This window comes from Cynocephalus volans, chromosome 8 (genome assembly GCF_027409185.1).
Source record: "Cynocephalus volans isolate mCynVol1 chromosome 8, mCynVol1.pri, whole genome shotgun sequence".
NCBI lineage: Eukaryota > Metazoa > Chordata > Mammalia > Dermoptera > Cynocephalidae > Cynocephalus > Cynocephalus volans.
The window spans coordinates 127,106,875-127,130,309 of record NC_084467.1 but is presented as its reverse complement, the minus strand read 5'-3'; the positions used below and the strand labels follow the sequence as shown (position 1 = coordinate 127,130,309).

Here is a 23,435-nt window from a genome sequence, read left to right as displayed (position 1 = left end):
ATTACATCTCATTCTCCGCTAGAGTACAGGCTCCTCAAGGCTAGAGACCTTGGGTTTCATTCCTTGATGCAGCCTGAGATCCCAGAGCAGTGACTGGCATTAACAGGCATTCAAAACTATGCATTGAATGAATAAATCTGTGTAGCCTCTCTCTAATCCCAGAGACTGAGTAAATTACTCTTTCCTGTATATTATTTTGACTCTTTGTACATACCACTCTTTTAGTCCTTCTTATTCTGAAATATTTTTATTTATATATGTGTCTTTCCCATTACTGAGCTCAATCTTCTCAGATATTTTCTATCTGCTTATTTGCAGAAACTAATACAGTTTCTGTCATGTAGCAAAAGGTCAAATTATGCAAACTTAATGAATGTTCAAAGGTGCTGTATACACATAGTTCTCTGACACCAAATCACTAGTTCTGCAAGTCAGTTATTGTTTAAAAAGCCTATTCTCAACCCCCACTCTAAATACTTGTATACACACACTCCACTAATTAAGATAATTTAAAACTATTTTTCACATATTTGCTTAATTAGCTTGCAGTGACCTCTGTAAAAACACTGGCCTCTGATGATTATAAGAGGTAGTTTTTTGGCATGGACACCAAAGCATCAAAGAGTCAGCTGGAACTAAGGAAAGCAATAACACAACTGGTTTTAATTACTCATGACAGGCAGCTGAATACATCTGACACAGGCCTTCTCCCCAATACATCACTCAAAACAGACCAGTTACAGGAAATGGGAGAAAGAAAAAAAACAAAAACAAGATGGGGCCAAAATGTGTCCATAATACAAAGCAGATCATCTTTCACATGGATGACCTTATTCATTTTGTTTTATATTTTTATGGTGGTCCCAAATCTATAAAATTGCTGACCCCCTAAGATTTGGCATTATTCTGTGCTGGTGCTAAGGAATAGTGGCTCAATTCTCAGAAGAGAAGGTAGGTAAAGATTGCAACCATTCATGAATTCTTGTATAAACCAAGGGGTCCTCTAAAGTTTATCTAGAATTAAAGGCATGTTTGCAATTAATTCATCTGTGAAGTCAGGTGAGCACCTTCTACTTCTATTTAGCATTTACAGAAGGATTAACTTCATCTATAACCTAGTTAGTTTCTTCTGACTTGCTGCTTAGTAGGAAACAGGTGAGAGGATTAGGAGTTGCTTTGTTATAACTTACTCACAATTTTTTTTTTTTTTTTTTTTTTTTTTTCGTGACCGGCACTCAACCAGTGAGTGCACCAGTCATTCCTATATAGGATCCGAACCCGCGGCGGGAGCGTCGCCGCGCTCCTAGCGCAGCACGCTACCGAGTGCGCCACGGGCTCGGCCCTAACTTACTCACAATTTTAACATATCTTTCTTATCAAGTGCATACACTTACCTAATGAAACTATGGGCTTTGGGTGGCCATATCCTTGGGTTGGCTCCTATTTAAAAAAAGAAAGAGAGAGAGAGAAAGATTTCTTTCTTTCGTTTTTTTTTTTTTTTTTTTTGGCGACAGGTAAGGGGATCTGAACCCTTGGCTTGGCGTCGCCCTCACCGCGCTCAGCCAGTGAGCTCACCGGCCATCCCTATATAGGATCCGAACCCACGGCCTCAGCGCTCCCAGCACCGCACTCTCCCGAGTGAGCCATGGGTTTGGCCCGAAAGATTTCTTAACTAGGGAGGATATTATCTTAAAACCTAATCTTTTCACTACAGTCTTCTCCCAGATGCTTGCCGGACCCCTGAGCTTGCTGCCTTCTTGCTTCTGCGAGTTTACTGGATCTTGCCACATGCACTGTTTCATCACTGTTTTGACCAGTCTTGCACATCCCAGTGCTCATGGAACTTCAGAAGTCCTTAGTTTTTTTCAACTGCTTTGCTCTGATTCCTGTTCGATGCCTCCATAAATCAAGACTACCTCCTCAATCTTTCTACTTTCTATATCACATCACATTCTTTCAACAAAAGTTTTGAGTTCCTACAGTGTACTAAGGCCTATCATAGAGACTGAGACTCTAGCCATGAATACTCCATTAAGGAGCTGAGGATTTAACAGAGACAATGGCAAGTAAACAGACAATCATGATGCCACATAAGTGCTGGATATGGTTAGTAGAGGCTAGCACAGAATGGGGCACTTAGCCCAGCACCTGGGGGATAAGAGAAGCTTTCCTGGAGTCAGCAACATCTAAGCAGTCTGGGCCAGAAGAAAATAATACAAGATATTCTATGCTAAGGAAGTAACATCTATAAATGCTCTGAGACATAAATCATGGCTCCTTCAGGGAACTAAAAGTAATCAAGTACAGCAGTAAAAAGTGTGATAAAACAGGCCAGGAAGGAAATCCTGGGCTAGACCACAAGATGCTTTATATGCTATTCTAAGAACTCATCCTGTAGGTGATGGGGGATCACTGAAAGCATATGCATGATATGGTCAGATTTATATTTTAGAAAGATTGGCATTGATGTGGAGGATGAATTTCACCGTCCATCTGTTTCCCTGAACCTGACCCATACTCTTGCCTGTCCTACCTTATCTTTCTAGGTTTTGAATAGCCCAGTTCCACACACCCCTTTCCCCATTAGTGCCCTCAAACAAAACTAATAATCAGGATTAGTTTAAAACCCTATTAAAAAAGAACAAACAAACAAAAAAGCCCCCACAAATGATCTGATCCCACTTCACAGAACCAAACTCTTATGGGAATAGAGCCTGGGAATCTCCATTTATAAATCTCCCCAAATGACTCTGAGGCAGCTGAACTATGGACCAGTATTTGGGAACTAGCATAGGCTGTTATTTATATCACTAGCTACCAGATATGTTGATAAACACAAGCAACATATTTGGCTTGCTGAATTAGATTGAAAATTGCTGGAGTAAGTATCACTCTAAATGTCTTCCTTCTACAGAATCTATAACTCTACTTCCAGCACTGAAAAAATCAGTCCCTTACTTTTACCCTTCAAGAACTTCCACTCCACTTAGTCTTTGAATAACATGTCCAAATCTCAATATGATCTATTAGGCTGCCAGATCTGGCTCTAATTCCTCTCAAGCTATTCTTCTCTTTACCTTGTACCTGTTATTAACAGTACAAAGGGGGGATGGTCATACAATTTACTCCCCAGTTTCTACTTTCTCAGTTAAATTAAGGGTAGATATGAAGTTGGGAAATTGTGTAGAGCAGTAAACATCTGGAAAATTTCTAAGGAGAATGGTAAGTGACTTGACTTAGGAAGAGAAAAAAGAGACTGATGGTCAACCTCAAAGATCCAACTGAGTTGAAGATCACATATTGGTATTCATAGGACAATTATGTTATTTCCTACAGAAGTTCAGAAATCAGGAGCAGAGAAAATTGACAGCCATCAGTTAGCTTCTGAGTATTGGCAAAGCTGAGAGTCAAGGTGTAAAAGAATTAAGCATGCTGGTGTAAAAGAAATAGAAAATTCCCAGGATGGACCTAAAAGGAAGACTCTGCTAATTTGCTCCAAGACTTACTACAAAGACTAAAACATGAGTACCCTTGTTTTGTCATAGTCCCACCTTTTTATTGATATGCCATTTGATTTAGTTCTGGTCTCTGACTTGATCACCACAGGTTCTGACTCATTCCATTACGTTATCCTAGAGCACGGTGAGTAACATACAGCATCTGGAAGGTGCCAAGGACAGAGCAGGTGACATAATTTTCCAGCACACTAAATGAAACTACTGAGGTAATGCTGCAACAAGGTCACAAATGTTTTATAATAATTCTTTTCCTCCTAAGTTAAAGCTATGACTTGAAAAGATGATTTTTATGGTGAGAACATAGCCATGCAGCAGACCTTCTTTACTTAAATTGATTCTTTGCATTTCATGGAAGACTCAATACGAAACAAAACACAAGTATGTACTTCAACATGAAGTACTGGAGTATTTTAAAGACAGTAGGAGTTGTATTTAAACTTCTAATAAAAATTGGGCTATATTTTTCTTTTTAAAAAGTTTTAGATTTTTCTCTTTTTTCTTTTATTTTATCATTACACTATGTAAACACTTTTTTTGTGGTCCTTTAACAAAAGGGATAAAAATTTTAAAAAATAAAAAAAAAGAAAGAAAGATACAACAATCACAGTAATTCCTTGAACTTTCAAAAGGAGAGAATACAAGTGAGGCCACCAGAGGTGGGAAAGGGGGACGGGGAGGGGGTGTTGGGGGATAGATTGTTTTCAATTAAACAATGCCTTATATTAATCCAGCTAGTTCAGTTTTCAAGTTTATCATTTCCTTGCCCATTTCCTTTGCTGCTTCTCTTTTCAACGTACATTCATTTCAATCAAGGAACCAGGAGTAGCTACAAAGAAACCAGTGATGTTGGAAGCCAATTGCTAAAATTAGATTATCAGTGACATTCACTTATATGGTGAAGACTGAAATTTCAGAGTACAACATTTTCTCCATAAAAGAGACACTTTCCTATCACTGGAATGCAGACTTTTTTAAAAAATCGAATTACATCCATATTACATTACTGGGTAGTAAAACTGACCCAAAATAGAAAGTGAAACTGTATAGTTTTTCTGCCAAGAGAAAGGCTAAAGACAAAATTAAGTAATGAACTTGTTTTCATAAGATTATTTTGACTAGTGCCTTCTTAATTAGGGGAAGATGTTTGTTCAAGAGAGGCAGTAGTACCAAAGAGGAAGGAAGTATAATGCAGCTGACATGAGGGCAGGGAAGGGAGTCTACACTTTCTCCCACCCAGCCAGTGTAACACAAATCATCAGGGACCAAGACAGTTTAGAATTTATGGGCATTGTTTCTTTTCTGTTTTCAGCACACTTGTACAGTTTAGGTGTATACAAGGAGTTTCATAAGGCACTTTTCCTGATGTTTCCCTCCAACTTTCTTTCAAAAAATCCAGAGTATATGCATGTCTCATTAGAGTATGTGCACATCTAAGTCTATGCACATCAGAATGTGTGCATTATATCATTCGTGAAAACTTGTACCGACTACATCATCAATAATTTACAGACATGTATCATATCCCTTCTCTCCATCTCTATCTATCTGCATTACAAGGAGCATCTTGGAGCAGAGCAGCCCTATTCTAAAGCACCACTGCCCCAGTCCAGTCATTCATTCTTACTGCTGGTCAGGAGTGTCCATCACTTTGCAGTGCAAACATCCACACTGGGATGCAATGTTCTGGAAAGCCCTCCTGCTTCTCCTGGCCCCGTACCACAAGCCCACTCTTCCTAATGAGGCTCTGGAGGATGTCCATGTCCCGAGTCACACTGCTGTCAGAGAGATCGAAGATACAGCCCTCCCGAGCCACATTGTCCTTCAGAATGATGACGCCGTTCTCTTTCAGACCATCTTGGCACCGGGAAAGGAATGCGAGAAGGTCCTTATCAGTCAGGTACCCTACAGGTGGGGCCAAGTAGAAGGGGGAACAGGATGAACAGGGAGGGAGGTGAGTGGAAAAGAACACAGGGCTAAGAATCAGGAGACCATTTGTTCATTCATTCATGAATTATTTAATAGGCCTGTTTTACTTGCAGAAGGCTTTGAGAATTTAGATAAGAGTATACACATCCTCTTTGAAGAGGCTCAGTCCCCTGTGTGTATTTTCTACCTGGCCTATCTACTTCAGAAGCATGAGATAAACTATTGTCCATCCCATGAGTCCCTCCATGTCCCCTGGACAACTCAGCTCTATTATCACTCCTGCATGTCTCCTACACACACACAAACACATACACACACACGCCAAAATATAATTCACTGAGACATTTCCTGAGACTTAAATCTAAGAACACCTAGTTCTGCCAATAAATGGAGATTAACCTTTTTTGGGCCTTACTTTTTAAATTTTTTAAGTATTTACATTTCAAGGATTTAGATTGGTCCAAAGGCATTCACTTCATCTTTAAAGGTAGGAATTGTCAGGCTTGTACAGAGGATGTTAGGGGAGAAATCTGGAAGACCAGAGCTTTTTGGAAGTCCACATGACACCTAAGCTTAGCTAACTGCTCTAAGCACAATGACAGCTTCATCTCCCCTTGTGTCCTCACTAGCCCCAGGTGTTGTCTCTCTAGCTGAGAAGGGGGAAAGGGCAGAGGCAATGCCATGCAGGACTAACCAGAGACCCACTGAATCCAGATGACATCGTATCTCCCAAAGGGGGGTGTGAATTCCTGCAGGCCGTAGCAGTGGTAGCTTTCTACCTTGTCCCCTTTTATCTGCAGGTAGTTCTGGGCTTCGAGGAGGAAAGATTCCATCATGTCCACCAGTTCCACGCTGTTGAAAACTGGCAACAAGACGTGCTTGCTGACCCTTCCTATCCCAGAGCCGCAATCCAAAGCGCAGTCTGTTCCAGCTCTCCCGGGCCCCTGAAGAAAGGTACCTTGTGGAATATTCCAGGTACAGAGACCCACCCTGAGTCTTGGTCACTCAAATTACCTCTTTAAATCAACTTTATTTAGGTCAACTTTATACAATAAAATGTGCCCTTTTACATGTACAATTCAATGAGTTTGGGCAAATGTATATAGCTATGTGTTCAGTACCACAATCAAGATATATAACATTCAATTACCTTTTTCAAAAAAAATACGAACATTTTTAGTCCTGCTTTCTTTACTACACCTGAATATAGATCTTTAAAAGAAATGAAAACTAAGATTTTTAAAAAATAATATCTTAGGTTTAAATACTTGGTAATTTTCTTCAAGAAATAATCCATTGATATCCCCATGATGACAGAACTTTGATGACTGTAAATTTGGGTCAAATCCACAGCTAAATGGATCTGCACTATAGGTTATTACTTTGTTAAAAAGAAAACAAGCCAAGTAATCATAGCTTTTCTGAGTTTTAAAATTACTTTAAAACTTTAAACTTGATGGCAACATTTCAATTCATATTGAGACGACTGAAATTTTATTTTTCCTAAACTGATTTGGGGGGCTCTAAATTATCTGCTCCTCTTGTATGAGGGAAAGGTAAATTTTGGGATCTGAGTTGAGGAATGTTTATTGTTCCATTCTCAGGCCAGGATTTTATTTTCAAGCTAGCCCTGATAGCACACAACACATTCACATGGATAAAAGGTGGCTTCAGCAAAGTTTCCTTGTCTCCTTTAATGCTAAAAATTGTTTTTTGCCTTTTGTACCAGAAACTACATAATTTACTGGGCACAAAATCCCGAAAACTGTTTTTTTAAAGTAGGTCTGCGCATTAAATTAATTGAGGGTGAGGGGATGAGAAGTTGGTGGGGGAAGGGAAAAATCAGCCAATGAAAACTTTCTCAAACTTCCTTTAATAAAATGTTAAAATGTTAAAAATGCTCTAAATTATTTGGTCATCATTAGGCTGGCTGCTGAATACGTTTCGTGCTAGAAATTACAGTAACAAGATACTTGGAATTGCCAATCAAGATCTTAAGGAGAAAGCCTACTCTTGATGTCTCAGGAACTAAGGATTAAAAAAAACATTTGGCTAAGGATCAAAGGTGAGGTACAAGCCTAGGGAAACATCAGAAAAGCTGCTTTTCGGTTCACCTAAAAGGCCTTCCTTATGCCAGAAAAGTACAATGAAGAACAAAAAGTGAAGCAATTGTGGCTTCTTTTCAAATGGAATAATAATAACCATGATTATTGAGTGCTTTTATGTACATCTATAATAATTATAATAATAAAAAAAAACCTCCACAAGATAATGACTATTATCCACATTTTGGAGATGAGAAAAGTCAGATTTCTAATATTTGCTAAAGGCAAAACTAGACTTTGAACAGGAACTGTCAGAATTCAAAGCCAGTTCCACATGAGGGATGCCACCTCAAGTGACAATTCTGATTCCATTGGTCATGCCTGTCTAATGCTATGCTGAAGAGAATTCTAAGGCTTCATTCAAACTCAGCAGGAATGATATCTATGATCAACTAGTGATGTCTGCATTGAGTATGGGAAGGGGAAGTGGTAGTACATTGCCATGTGTCTGCCATTTCTACTTACACTATGCTGCCTCCCTCATTCAAATATAATTTAAACTAAACGAATTCAGAAAAAGACCCAGTCTAAAGGTTTATGTTGTGAATGATGTTAAAGAAGCATCTTCTTTTAAGTAAATTCATAACTTAAGATGGGGGGAAGTATAGGAAAATTATTATAAGCTGCTAAAAATGACTACTAGAAATTTGTATGCTCAATAAGAGCATACAAATTATAAATTTTTCTTATTGTTACTTGTCCCTAAAAGTCTCTATTGGTCATGGTGCTCTCATTAGCATAGCAAGTGGTTTCAGAAGTAGAACCATGGAACAATAAAGCAAAAAGAACTTAGAGATTTATGCCAGAGGATTTCAAGGTTATAACAGCCAAACTTGTCTTTCTCATTGAATAGATAAACACGAAGATGCTGTGGTTTATGAGGCAGTGCCTCACCCACTCAGCCTTTCCATCATTCTCCAAGACAACCCTTGAAGAATCTCAGCAAAACCCTAAAGTTTTTACAATGCTCATTTCTAATTCCCCTGCTTTTTCAGACAAAGAAACTGAAGCCCAATGAAGTGCAATTTCCTAGAAAATTTTCATCCTCGAATTAGTATTTTTCATGAAGTTAGATGTGTAATATTTGACTACAGTTATTCTTGAAATATTGCTATTTATAAACACAAAAAGTTGCCTTTTACTCAAATGCTGTGTACCTCTAGCCTCTCCCCACTATTTCCTAGTTCCCTTTATTCCATTTCATTCTACACGGTTGGCACTGCCTCCCATATCCTGGCAACAAGGTTCTTTCTCTGTCTCTCATTCACATGCAGCTCCTCTAAGAAGGGATATTTAAAGACGGGGGCAACAGGAACAGCATCTCAGGCCTCTTGGACACCATGACCACCTGACGCTGTGCTGGTATTAAAACAGGATGCCCTCGCGTGAATGTGACTAGAATTACATTCAATGTGCTATTGCAAAACAAGATGTTCTGTTATTTTTATTTTCATTTATTATGCCATCTTTATGGGTTCATATAAAACAGTAAAATACTATTAGAAATTTAATTTTAGTTTTCATTCTGCCTATATATTTCATTTTGAAGAGCATTATTTTAAGTTCATCTAGTGGAGTTGGAAGTTAAAATGAAAATGCTTCATGCCACTGTATAAAAACCATAAAGTATACAATTTTTTAGTCATCCAGTCTCTGAGAAATGTTAAAAAATAAACACCACCAAGTACTGATTACTTTTTCTGAATTGCTACTTTCCCCCACTAGAAAGCTAACACTGAGGAAATTAGTAGTTATGCCATTGACATCATCTTGGTATCATTTGTTTATTTGCTAAAGTAAATACATTTGCAACTAGTTTAAACACCTTTTCCCACTGTCCCATGTCACTAAGTGTTGAAAGGAAAGCAAAACTTTTAAATTAAACAGTCTGCCTTTTCCCAGTTGACAAGAATAAATCATGTCAGATACTCATATTCCCTAACTCCCTGTATCTTGACCTGGATACTAATTTAGCAGATTATTAAGGTCAACGTACAAAAATATCATTTCTTAAAAAAGATTGTTTTTGTACTTAGTTAGAGGTCACAACTTTACAATGAGCCTTGTCTACTAAGAAGAACTCCTTATAATTGTTTGAAAGGAGCAGGCTGCCTCTTTTCCAACATAAATATGGAAGCACTAGGATGTTTCCTTTCCCAGGTCTGTGGGCGTGCTTATGGGCTCTGTCTGACCAGCATCCCTGTGGTCAGCTTGGCATTCCACACAGAGTGACAAGACAGCTGGATTACTAACTAAGCTTCTGAAATGCTTTGGGATCAAAGTCGGCCTCACCACGAGGCAAGCGGGAGGGATTGCTTTGGACCAGACTGGAGGAGCGTTGAGGTCTATGGTCCATGAAAAAAAAAAAAAAAAGAAAAGAAAGAAAGAAAGAAAAAAAAGCAGGGATTGTTTTCAGCTTCATAAGACAAATGGAAAAAATATGTCATGGTTAAGAGCAGAGAGTTTGGTGTCAGGCAGGCCTGCCTGGACTTAAATTCCAGCTCTGTCTCTTACTAGCTGTGTAACCATGACAACTTATTTAACCTCCCCAAGCCTCAGTTTTCACAACTGTAAAAACAGAGCTAATAATAATACTTACCACCAAGAACTGTTGTGAAGAGCAAATGAGACAAAGTTTCTCTAGTGCTCAGCAGAGTGTCTGGTCATCTCAGAATGAGCACTCGGTAAAATCAGGCAGCATCACTGATTTAGAAATACTTCAGGTTAGCCTGATCTATAAACGCCCGTGGCCATCATCTCTAGAATCCCTAGTCGCTTATGGCTGCAGATGATGTCCAGACACTTCAGCCCCAGTAGATCTCCCGTCCTGATCACATGTTCTATACTGTCAGGCTCTGTACTCAGGCACTAAGCGCTCCAGGGAAGTTAGAGGTGAAGTGAACCTCACCTCAACACTAGGCATCTTCATTATGCTTCTAAGTAGGTTGAAGCCTAAACCCAAAGACTTATATTTATAATGTTACCTTTATCAGAATAAAGCGGATTCCAAATTTTAAAGAAGTGACTTCATGATGAATTGGAACAAAACCTGCTCACCAATTAGGACTTTATGTCTTCAGTAGGATCAACAGCAGCTTTGTTGTGTGGGTTAAGTCTATTCTAACAACTAGATGAAGTTCCTTAAAATATAAGGGATAAAGTATATTAAAGCCTGTTATTATTAGTAGAAATAAATTAGATTTATTGCATACTAATTTTGTACATTAAAGCAAGCACTTGACATGTATTACCTCATCTGATTTCACATTATCATATGAGGTAGGTTCTATTGTCATACCCTAGTCACAGGTGAGAAAACTGAGGCTTACTGCATTTAAGTAACAAACCCAAGCTTGCTTATACATCGTGTAGAAGAACCATGTTGACTTTAGAGCCCAAGATTTTGGCCCCTACACTATATTACCTGTCTCTATATGACGTGGAAGGAATGGGGATTCACCCAACACCAGGACCACAAAGTAATTACATTCTTTCAAAGTAAAATCTGAACAACGTATAAAATAATATAAAGGAATTCTACTGTTCGTATCATTTTAAAACTGAACATAAGTATGAATCTCCTTCCTACATCTAATTTTTATTACAGAGAATCAATAAGTCAAACCAAGATCCCAAAGGGCACGATTTATCATCAATCATCTGGATGTCAACTGTTTATTTATAAGACTCTAAGAGACATGTCCTCTTAATCCCCAAGTTCTAATATCAGCACTGCTAGTTCACCTTCCCCTGAAGCATATAAGATTAGCTAGTGCTAGGAGAGTAAAATGCTCAGTAGGACAAACCAGTAGTTTGATGTGGTCCATCTTTTCTGAATATCTTAAAACAGGTTTTCAGGCTAAATGTTTGTCTGAACCACATGGCTTTAACCTGATTTAAGTGACAACAGAGGAGTGTGTGATCTCAGTGTTTGCAAGGACTTTGCCTTCTCATCAAGCTGCAATTGGATAACTCACCCCAACAAATTTTCTGAGAAATTCTCGAGAGGCCTGGATATCTGGGTTGGACAGTTCAATGAAATTTCCCATCATACCCTCTTCAGTGGCTGGTACGTCTTGGTAGAAAAGTTTAGCTCTGGCGTAGAACTGCATCTCGCCGTTGATGACTTGGCTTGTTAAGGCATATAATTTTACTGCAAATAAAATATTATTAATAGACATTAATGCTTGTATGATAGAATAAGTTCAATGTTATAACGCATTGTATTTCCTTTTAAAAGCCCATGTGCTATCAAGGAAAGAGTACTGGTTTGGAGACAAAAGATCTGAGTTTGAGTTCTGGCTAAGTGACTTACTTGCTATGTAACACTGGGAAAACTTCTTAACCCCTCTGATCTTTAGGTATCTCATCTATAAATCACAATCATGGCATTTCCATGATTTAATAACTCTATAGTTTAATAAACATATAGCTTATCACTCTATAAAAAAATGTTTACCAGTGTTTCCTACAGTAGAATAAAGAATGTCATTAGTTTCATAGTGAGTTTTATCTCCAAGGTCCAAATGTTTTATGAGAATTTTCTCATTAATCTTACTTCTAATCACAAGGTAGGGGTAGCTATTTTTTTCATCTCTTTTTCAAGCAACACATATCTAAGTGTGTCTTTATACCAACGTTATGGAGATGGACTTGAGCTCTATCTTCTGAAAGTAAAATAATAAAAAGAGATGTAGTAGTTATTGAGCAACTATCCTATACCAGGTAGTGTACTAGGCACATTCACATGAACTTTGCTATTTTATTATTTCAAAAAAAATGTAGGAGGTATTATTTTAGGACATTTATTTTTAGAAAAACATATGTTCCAACTCACTGAAGGGTTGCTGAGAATGCATATAAGTCTCTTTTACAAATCAAAACTCACCCATGCGGATATAAAATATTTTCATTAGAACAAATGATAGAAAGCGAATGCAAGGGAGGAACTTCTGATTCATAATTGTAGGTCAAATACATACAATTGTTTTACCTCCCTCCCAATACTCCCTGAGAATTCTTTTAATAGGCAAAACCCACAACAGTGAAGAAAATTAGAGGAGATCACCAACGGATTCATGATTTAAATAAATTTCTGGAAGACAAAAAGCAGATAGAACAAAGCTAAAGAATTTGCAGACTAGAATAATTGGAAGAAGAAATTATATTTCAGACTTGGAGCCAACAGGAGACAAATGTAAGAATGAGAATAAAAGCCAAATACATAAGAGAGTTAATCAAAAGTCTATCTACAGAACAACCATGTGAGGGGACAAGTGCACCCTCCAGAAAGCAACAGGCAGCACAGCTACAATCCTCGAAGAAAAAAAAGTCTCTTCTCTAAGTAAATAAATACATAAACAAACTACCTACACAGAACCAGATCAGTCAGCACTGGAATCCTGGAACACTGCTAATTTTGGCATATAGAAGATTCTAAGCACGTCATTTGCTCACACTCATCAGAGTCTGGTAAGTTCTACTTGCACATGTAAAGTATCTTATCATCCTTTCTTCTTAGGGGACAAGAATATAACAGAGAAAACCTTATCCTTTACCTAGAATCATTTACCTTGTCCTTCATTCCTAAATGAATATAAACAATGATCTCCAAACACATGAGATTAAAATAGCACCTGCAAGAAAAAGATAATCAGAATTGACCCCATAGGAAATAAAAAATAATTCAGGAAATGGATGAGAAGTTAAGCCAAAACAAAAGAAAAAACTTATAGATCCTTGAAGAGATATGAGGACTTGTAAATCCATAAATCAAAGATAAAGTGCCAAGAAAATGATAATTCAAAGAATAACAAAGAATTCTTAGAAGTTAAAATTTTGATTACCAAAATTTTTAAAATATAAAACTGAGTAAATTCTCAGGATATAAAACAAAAAGACAGATATGGAAAACAGAAGCAAATAGACTAGACTTATAAAGACAATGCTGGAGGGCCAACATCAAGCTAATTAGGACTCCAGAAAACTAATAAAATAAAGTGAAGAAAATGATTAAAGAAATAATAGAAGAAAATCTCCCCAAACTGAAAGAGATTGTACGATCCAACAAGTACTGTGCAGCATGGATTTTTCAATAAGGTACATTTACACATATCCTGAAGAAACTTCAAAAAGGAAAGAATAATAAGAAGATCCTAAAGTCATTTAGAGGGGGGGAAATTGACCTTCAAAATGGGTAACCAGATTAGCAAATAAAAATACAGGACTCACAGTTAGATTTGAATTTCAGATAAACAACGAATAATTTCTTAATATAAGTATTCCTGAAATACTGCACATTGCATGGGAAATACTTATACCAAAAATTATTTGTTGATTATGATAAATTCAAATTTAGCTGGCATTGAGTATTTTATTTGGCAATCCTATATTCAAAGGACTAGAATCAGGCTTATATCACAGATCTTATCACTGGAAAACAATGGTGCAGAGCCATTTTGGAGCTAAATTTAATACCCAGCCAAATTGTCAAGGAATATTTACCTCTCATGAATTTATTCCTCAGAAGTTTCTTGAAGCTACATTCCAGCACAACAAGGGTTAAAATCAAGAGAAGATTCATGATGAAAGATCATGTAATTAACCCAGGAATCAGGTGAAAAAAAAAATCCCAAAATGACAGCTCTGGAAGGAAATTAGTTTATATTACAAGAGAAAATATAGGCTTCAAAAATATCTTCAAGAAGTAGAATGATCTGGATCCCAGGCAATAGAGGAGGCAAGAAGCAAGGAGATACTAGTAATTTTCTAAGGAATACATATTTTTTACTCAACCAACAAAAATAAAAGACAGGTGAAATCTCCAAGCAAAATATACAGTAGTTCATGATAAATGAATTAGGTGATGGTTACAGTAACTACCCTGACCCAATCATAATACATAATATATATGTACCAAAACATCAAGATTGTACCCCAAAAGCATATACAATTATGATGTGTCAATAAAATAAATAAATAACATATATGGTGGTTCAAAAATGTTATGATCAGAGCATGAAGCAAACCAAAACATGGCATATTTTTGAGCAGAAGAAATCTAAGGAAAAAAAAATAATCTATTTAACCTTAACTAGGAGCATTTTTCTCCAGACAACCCCAAGATTGTAATATTGGACTAGTGTACTACTTGCCTCTGAACTGAACAACAATGACATAGTCCCAAATTTTGGTTCTAAAAGTTAAAAATTCAATAAACACTATTTATATTATTATCAATATGTTCCATCTATGGAGTTACATCAGCATTAACAACTTGAAGACACTGGAGCGAAAGTATGCACCCATAGTGAGCATAGATTTCCTGAAGGGGATACAAGAATCAGTTTCAATGTATATTGTTTTCTGGGACTAACAATATTATACACTATATCCCTCATACATATTAACATATACATAGATGGTTATTTTTAAAAAAGAAATACCTTTTAAAAGTTCTAATAAGTACATAGCTTTTTTTTTTTTTTTTACTATTTTATATATCAATCTGCTACTTATTAAGAAAATACAACATTAAAAAGAAAGCTCTCATGTTCAAAAACATTGAGAATCACCAACCTACACCAATCTCCCTTCCCTGGCACTTGGTAAAGTATTGCTTAAATAGCAGGTGGTTCATTAAATGCTTATAAATTCAACAGGGGTGACAAAAATCAGGCATCACTATCAAAATAATATGACTGTTCCAAATTCTTCTGAATGTCTCAGAAAATTGGGCTAGCAAATCACAGCTCACAGAGTCTACCCAGGGTTGAATGCTGCTCTGGAATCACTGGCAAGCCACAGCCTAGTACTCTCCTTGATCCAACCAAAGCAGCAAAGCAGCCACATTCATCATCACCTGCTTAAGTCAACTAGTTGGTACAGTCTATTAAAACCCTTAATCTGGAAATGGGCATGGTCCATTATACCAGGAACATTTAGAACACAAGTGAATGCCAAGCTCAGCAGGCATCAGACTCAATAGGTAGGCTTTTATGGTTATGGGCCTGAGTTCTCATTTTCACCTAATTGACAGCAGCATTTCACTAAAAAAGATATATGAGGTGTCATGGCCAGCCCTGGTTCTCCCCTCCTGATAGCTCCTGAAATGGTGCATGTTGCTTCAGATAAGGAGGCAGTCAGTCACCAGCCTGTGCCTTTTTACCATAGAAATACATCTAGTGGCTTGTTCTCGTAGAATTGCAATGTTTCTGTGAAACCTGAGGTAGCCTAAGATAGAGACTAGACACTCTATTAGTTTTTGATACAATATGGTACTTATTTCTTGACCTACATTACAAGCTAAACTCGCAAGGACCTTCCAACTGCTTACTCATTACAAAAAGAAAAATAGATACAAGTTCATTTATTCTGAAGGAAAATAAAGGTCTTGTGAACTTTCTAGGAAATGCAAAAATCCAAAAGGGTCTGCATTAGGGCTGGCTGGTTAGCTTAGTTGATTAGAGCACAGCCTTATAACACCAAGGTCACAGGTTCAGATCCCTGTACTGGTCAGCAGCCCCCCCACCCACCCAAAAAAGAGAAAAAACAAAACCAAGAGAGTATACACTGAGAGACAATTCATCCGTGATTCAGTTATTAAACACCAATACAACATTCAGGAAACAAGAAACATAAAGCCCAAATTCTCCATCATGGAGATTACAAACTAGCAAGGGGGAGTTAAGTCCTACATCACTGCATGCACAATAAACAGTTCAAACACCAATTGCCTTGGGGGTTCAGCAGATGCCTGCAAGTAGAAGCAATTAGGGAAAGATTCCAAAAAGACCTTAGCCATGATGGATGCTTTTTATTTAGGTTGGCAAAAAACAAGGAGGAAGAGAATTCCACAAGGTGTGGATAAAACTGGATTTTTATTCTGGATAAAACTCAGAATTTTCAAATATCTCTTTTTAAAAACTCTTTTGCAAGTAGCAAAAGAATTTTATTGCTCAAGTTTGCCGCTTCTGCCTCTAAGATGTGAAGAAATGAGTTTACTTTGAGATGATGTGCTATTTGATGACTTTTGCTGTCTTTTGATAGAAAAATTTTGAGAAAAAATAAGTAACCACTCAAAATCTTAATATAGACCTGAAAGGAGACATTGACCCAATATGAGACAGATCCAAAAAGTCAAGGCATTGGGGAGGAATCAAGATGGTGGAATATACAGTCCCAAGCATCACTCTCTCCCACAATCGACAAATTTACAGCTATTAAAAAGCAACAACTGCCAAGCTTGGGCCACTAGAGCTCAGGGAAAGAGGAGGAGAGACTTGCAGAATTCATGAAGATGGAAGAAGCTGCCATGAGAGAAAGAAGGGACCACTCCGACCGTTTTGAGCCCCGGCCATTTGAAGGCTGGCCCTGATGAGCACATGGAGCAAGAGCTGGCAAAAACTGCAGCTGTGTTCTTTGGATGAAGTTGCTTGGAGGCATCAGGGGAGAAGAGGGCCTTGGTGGCCCCTAGGCCAGAAGGACCACTGACAGGTTTCCCGTGAACCCACATAGGAGAAAGGGGCCACAGACAACTGAAAAAAGGAGCCACTCAAAGGCCACTCAGTGAAAACCAAGCCACCTCAGAAGCCCCCCAGGCTCTGGAGCTGGAGTAGGGGGGCCAAGGGCCTCAGCCATGCACCACCCTCCACAACCAGGTCAGTGAAGGAGCCAGCTGTGGGCCAGCCCCGCCCCCCCAGCTCGACCTCCCTCCCCCTTTTCTCCCCCTCCCCTTCTCCCTACTCTGCAACATCTTTGAATGCAAAACATAATAATAATAAATTAATTAATTTAAAAAAACATCAAGGCAATATTACTCAAGTTGCCAATAAGATGGAGACTTTCTGACAAACAGGAAATTTTGTTAATAGCTAAGTGCTTATCTTTGCTGAGTACCTTCTTTTTTTTTTCCCCTATTTTTTAATGATTGTATATACCTATTTTAGTTTTTTTATTCCAGATGCTAGGCCTGTCTGTCAACTGAAAATTGACCTAACAGTCTCCAGAGGATAGGTAGGACAGGTTTAGACAGTAATTTGAAATGATTTTAGACTAAGAATATTGAATCAAGTTAGTCATTTATTTTATAAGAGAAAAAAAAGCTTAATTAGGAGATAGACTTATAGATGGTAAGACCTTCCATAAAAGAGATTTGCAGATGAGTACTTTGCAATCCAGCCTTTCAAGAGGTAATGGTAAAGATAGGGAAGAGAGAAGCAAAGAAGGAAGGGAGAGAAGGAGGGAATGAAGGAAGAAAAGTGTCTTGGAATAAGACATCCCTGGATTTGTTTGCCACCTCTGACACTAGTTAGCTGCATCACCTTTAGGAGGTTACATAACTCATGTGAGCTTCAGTTACTTCTTCTATAAAATTAGGTAATGATATAATCTTACAAGAGTGTCGAGATTATTAAATGAGATAATGCATGTGAAAGTATCTACTACGGTGCTTGGTTTAGAATAAGAGCTCAATAAATGCTACTTCCCTTACTCTATTTTTTCACCAACAGGGGGAGGGGGAGATGCGGGACTTTATCAGTGTTTCTGGTAGAATCCAAAGGTCTGGGTGTGCCAGGATGCTGTCATTTGCAAGTGTCCAGATTGCCCAGAGAGGCCCTCCAGGTTTTACTCGTTCTCTGTAGGCTTTAGGCGTCTGGTATTTCTTGTCTGTAAAATAATGCATTGCCTACCTGAAAGTTTTAGAGGGCTTTTTTTCTTTTCAACTGAAGATGAGTTCAGTGTGTCCTAACTTTTTTTTAGGCTTCAACCCAAATGAGGTAACCAAAGGTGGAGAATGACATCATGCTAGGCACTTTCATATCATCTCTTCACATTATCTCTTTTAATCCTGAAAATGATTCTGTAAGATGACAGTAACTCATTCAATATCACATAGAAAAGAAGTAGTATGTATAGTAGGTCCTAACGCATGGGTTTTCTGCTAAACCACATGGAATCATTATTCTACATATGAAGTCAGGCTAAGCCTTTAACAATGTCCAGGAGTAATAGACTCTTGCTCAATAATGTAATTAACAAATATTTATTGACTTCCATATATTCAGAAATGTGGATAGCACTAGGAGAATTATTAAAGGTTAATATGTGAACATCTCCACCTGGGCTGAATATGAGCATAAGCCTCTTTGAGCACTGGTGTACAAAGTGGAGATTTACACTAACTTGTTTTCTAATTCTACTTTCTAATTGTTCACAAACAATCACTTTTGGAAAATTGATTCACTCCAAGCCTCCAACTGAACTTTAGCTGCTGTAACTAGATTATATAAGCCTACTCGTTGGCCTGCCTATCTTGATGATCTCAATGGAAAGACAACGCTCTTCACAGAATATATTTTCTATTTCTGTCAAATCAAAAAACATGGCAAAACTTATATTGCTGCCCACATTAGTCAAGTGTCCACTTCCATTGGGAGGCAGTATGACATACTGGTTTAAAAAAGACTCTAGAGTTAAGCTGCCTGGGTTCTAATTCTGCTCCACCGCTCACCTCAAAATCTTTAGCAAGTTACTTAACTCCTCTGTGCATCATTTCCTCAAATATAAGATGGAGGAAATAACAGCACACCTCATAGGGATGTTGTGCAGATGAACTGAGATACTATATGCAAAACACTAAGAACAGTGACAGGCTTGTTCCCATTTCTTTCTGAAGATCTGTTATGTTCAACAGCATAGCTAAGTCTTCCACTGGAGACTTTCAGTATGTATGTCCTTGTTATTCCATGAATCTCTGAAGCTAGCCAGGGATGTTTCAGCAAATTTCCCCATGACTGAATGTCACCACATAGTGTGCTGGAATAAGACTGGCTGCCTAACACAGGCAGCTGGAGGAAGGAAGGAAGGACAGAAGGAATCAAAGAGTCTGGTTAGCCACCGTTCTTTCCATAATTACCCCAAACAACAAACTCTCTGTGCAGACCCTACAGGAGGGGTGCCCCAACCTTTTTGAAAGAAGGGCTTTATTCTCATTTCTATGAAATCTTGAAATCATCAAGAGTAGGATAAGGCAATTCTAAAACACCTCAGTTGAGCTGGGGAGGGAGTATCTCTGCTGACTAAGTTTTATTTATAAACTGAAAACCATAATACCCTCTGCAGCCTGAAAACCCTCACATATTGCATTAAGTTTATTTCTTTGGTAATGCCTGTTCTAGAGAAGGCTACATGGCCACTTTAAAAGAGGCCTAGCTCAGAGGAAGGAAAGGAAGAAACTAATACGGGGGATTGACTACTTTGATACATATAACCCTTTCAACAGCTCTACTATAGTTTTGAAGAAAATAATGCTCAGAGACTTTAGTTAGTAACTTGCAGAGGTCAGTTCTCTAGTCATAGAAATGCAAAAATTTAAACTCCAGACTCTAGTGATCTGCAAGTAATTATTACTCAGAGGCCATTTAATTCATTTAAATTACTTATTGAGTTCTTTCTATGTGCCTGGAACCATGGTAAATGCTAAATATATAGATCTAGAAGAGGGAAAAATAGATGAGTCTCTACTCTCATAGAAACAAGAGTCCAATCAGGGGACAAATACATGCAAATGCATTCCATAAATATAAGTTATAATCTCCTGGGCCAAAAACCAAGGGTTAAGTGAGTTAATCAAGGATTGGGGAAAGCATTCTAATTGGATAAAAGTTACACTGGCAGACAAGACTTATATGCTGATTCCTTTCTGAACGCTCAGTTTCGGCCATGAAAAGAAAAATCTGGAAAATATCTGAGTATTCACAGAACTAATAGACTATCTTCCTTGTGCCCTTAATCAAAGCTTTTGAACATAAATAAAAAGTTATTTGTAGATTTTCCTCCATTACTAGATTGTAAAATTCTGAAGAACAGAAACTATGTCTTATTAATGTTTGAATCTTCTCCAGTGCACAGTACTTTGTACAATAATGAGAGTTCCATAAATGTCTCTTGCATTGAATATGACTGAACTGATCAGAAAGAAGAAATGTCTGGTGTTTCTATCTCTAAAAAGCCTTGTGGCAAAAAAATTTACTAGTGACCAAATATACATGTACTCCCCTCACATTGCCCAGCATCCTTGTAGTTCTGGACAATGGACTCTAAACAGATGGAAAGCATGACCTTTGGGCTGAATTATTTAAGAGCTAACAGATAAAACTGTAGCTGCTCTCTTTCCTTGCCTTGGTGACTGGTGATGCTCTAGCTGGTAGAGCCTCTATCATCCTGGCTTACTGAATGCCTGTGTGGAATAAGCCACCCTTCCCCACTTCCAATAAGGCATGTTGAAAATGATGTAGCAAGTGTAAAAAATAAATTTTATGTGTTCAGTCATCAATATTTCAGGGCTAATTTGTTATTGCAGCATAGCCTAGTTCATACTGACTAATACAGCCCTCAGTCAAAGAGATATTATGGATGGGACTAGCTCTGTGGCACTCAGGGAAAATGAATACCTGAGCTAGATCATCAAGGTCAGAGAAAATAAGCAGTGGCCATTTACGGAAAACCGCAACAAATTAAAATGAAGTCAGCTTTGGCTTAGACTAATGGTTTTCAAACTGTGTATGGAATCCTATAGGTGTTATAGAAGTGCTTCAAAAGCCACTGGTGAGGCTAAGAGGATAGATCAAGAAAAGACCCCTGTGCCCAATCCTAAGTAGAAAAGTTTCACTCTTTCCTTTTGGATTCCATGAAATATTTTGTCAGAAAGTTTGCCTTTTAATAATAATGTTTTTTAAAAGGTTGGTAATCATTGATAAACCATCAGCACATTCACAAAGTAGAAAAGCAGATAAAATCAAAATGACTGTAAAATCAAAATTATTATACTGGGTAAAAAAAAGTATTGAGGCCAAATATAAATTGTAGACGACTTGTCCAAAATTAATTTTTATCTGGTTTTCAGAAGAGACTGTTTTATTCTTATTTTTTAATTCATCCTCTTCCTAGTAATTATTTTTAAAGTTCATCTGTCATCCATCCCTTAGTTGAGTCTCTTCTCAGTAGTGTAATTGATATCTTCTTTCTCCAGTCTAATGCACCTGAGTCTACTTTTATTGAGGTATGGCCTGAAGAGTGCGTCCAGAAAAGTAACACTCTGCCAATGCATAGAGTGACCAGAACATCATTATTTTCCAAGTGAACTGCTCTAATTTTCCATTTAAATATAGATGAGATATATCACATGAGATATATAATTATATTATATATTATATTCCTAAAAGAATTACTTATGGGTAGTGTAATCTGCCAGAAAGAGCCCTAGACTTTGGTTTTTGCTTTAGTATTACTTTTCTTTCTTTAGTATTACTCTATCTAGATTAGATATTATCATCTCTGAATTTTCTTTCTCTCATTTGAAAAAATAAAATGGGAGGGAGTAGGTGGGAAAGCGCAAGGAAAAAATAATGATACTTAGCCTATCTATCCCATAGCATGTCTGTGAGGATCAAATAAAGTCATAGGTGAAAAACTTTTTTACAAGAAAGCTGTGTAAGTATGAAATGAAGATATTTGTATGTCTAGAATTAAAGATCCCTCAGAAATGGATCTATAAAAAGAAACTTTGGTAGGCTGCTAGCATCCAGTTTCTTGAATGCAAAACAAAGAATTACATAGCTCCTTCCACAGCTGGAAATCCTGGCCACATCCAGTGCACAATGGGGCTCTCAGACAACCTTAAGAAAACAGACTGAGGCGGATATACAATGCTCCTGCTTTCACTGGAGGAAAGTATAAATCCAAGGGGTGTGGGTACTCTTTAATCATTAAGTTCTTTCCTCTTCAATGCTGTTTAGAGTACACTGAAGTAACTTACTTTTACAGCAACTGAGAAAGGTGTAGCACAGACAAACCAGATAAGCTTTTTATTGCTCTATTGTCCAATTCCCTAAAAACTAGAGAAAACATGAAAATGGAGACAGACTACTGCCCCAGTTTTTTTCTTAATATCAAAGACCAAACTAAAATCTGCTCCTTTTAAGCTCTCTGATTATTTGTGTCACTCAAGAAGGCCAGAAGGATCATGTGTAAGGAGGACTCAAATTCCAAGTACGTTTTGATCTATTATTATTTAGTCTTCCTTTTTAACTCTTACTTGATATACTATTGCATTAATATTCTCATTGTTGAGTTACTTAATTTTCCCAACACTAAATTTTTGGAAATATTAAAAATGTCCTTTAAAAACTCAATAAATGAGTTCTACAAGCCTGTTACTCAGGCAACTGACACCCAGTGAAGCAAATCATCCAGTGAAGCAAACGCTTTGCCTGAGGGTGCATGGGAATCCCCAAATAGAGTCCTGACTCTCCAGACAGTGCTTGATCTTTGTATTCGCTGTAAAAAAATGCCATTGAAATATTTCAGCCCACTGACATTGGTTGTAGATTCTTTTTATCTAAAAAGTATCCTTGTTCTAACTTCTCTTTCCCAAGCTCCACAACCCCACACAATCCTTTCAGTCACTTCTTGTCCCTTATCAAGTAGTTCTGACTCACTTACCCAGGGGAATTTTTTCCAGCAGGTAGAGATAGCTCTGAAAGAAGTCATTGCAAATGGCTTTGTGAAGGATAAAGGACATGCTATGTCGACAGAGTTCATCATCAGTCTTCTGCCAGCGGGATCTAAAGGCAAAGTGGGCTCCCAAGTAGGCCATGGTGAAGGGGGTTAATAATTCCTACAGAGAAAGGAAGTTGGCCTGGCTCTTCCTTTGAATTAGGCTTCTCTTCTTAAACGAACTTGAGACTGTCATTTTAAACCAGAGGACTCTGTCTATCTATATCAGGACAGGGCGGTAGTCATGGGTTGTTGGGGGGAGGGACAGCAGACATGGGGAGGTCAGGCTCTTGGCACATCCACCATCTGATTGCTTGGGCGACACCAC

General features: G+C 37.8%; 1 protein-coding gene across 1 annotated transcript; it reads right to left on the bottom strand.

The window, feature by feature from the left end:
* Positions 1 to 5,148: 5,148 nt before the first annotated feature.
* NTMT2 (N-terminal Xaa-Pro-Lys N-methyltransferase 2) lies at positions 5,149 to 23,207 on the bottom strand. The gene is made up of 4 exons (XM_063103693.1): positions 23,054 to 23,207; positions 11,527 to 11,702; positions 6,139 to 6,388; positions 5,149 to 5,420 (listed from the first exon to the last, which is right to left on the bottom strand). Exons 1-4 carry the CDS (start codon positions 23,205 to 23,207, stop codon positions 5,149 to 5,151), a joined length of 852 nt encoding a protein of 283 aa, XP_062959763.1.
* Positions 23,208 to 23,435: the final 228 nt, after the last annotated feature.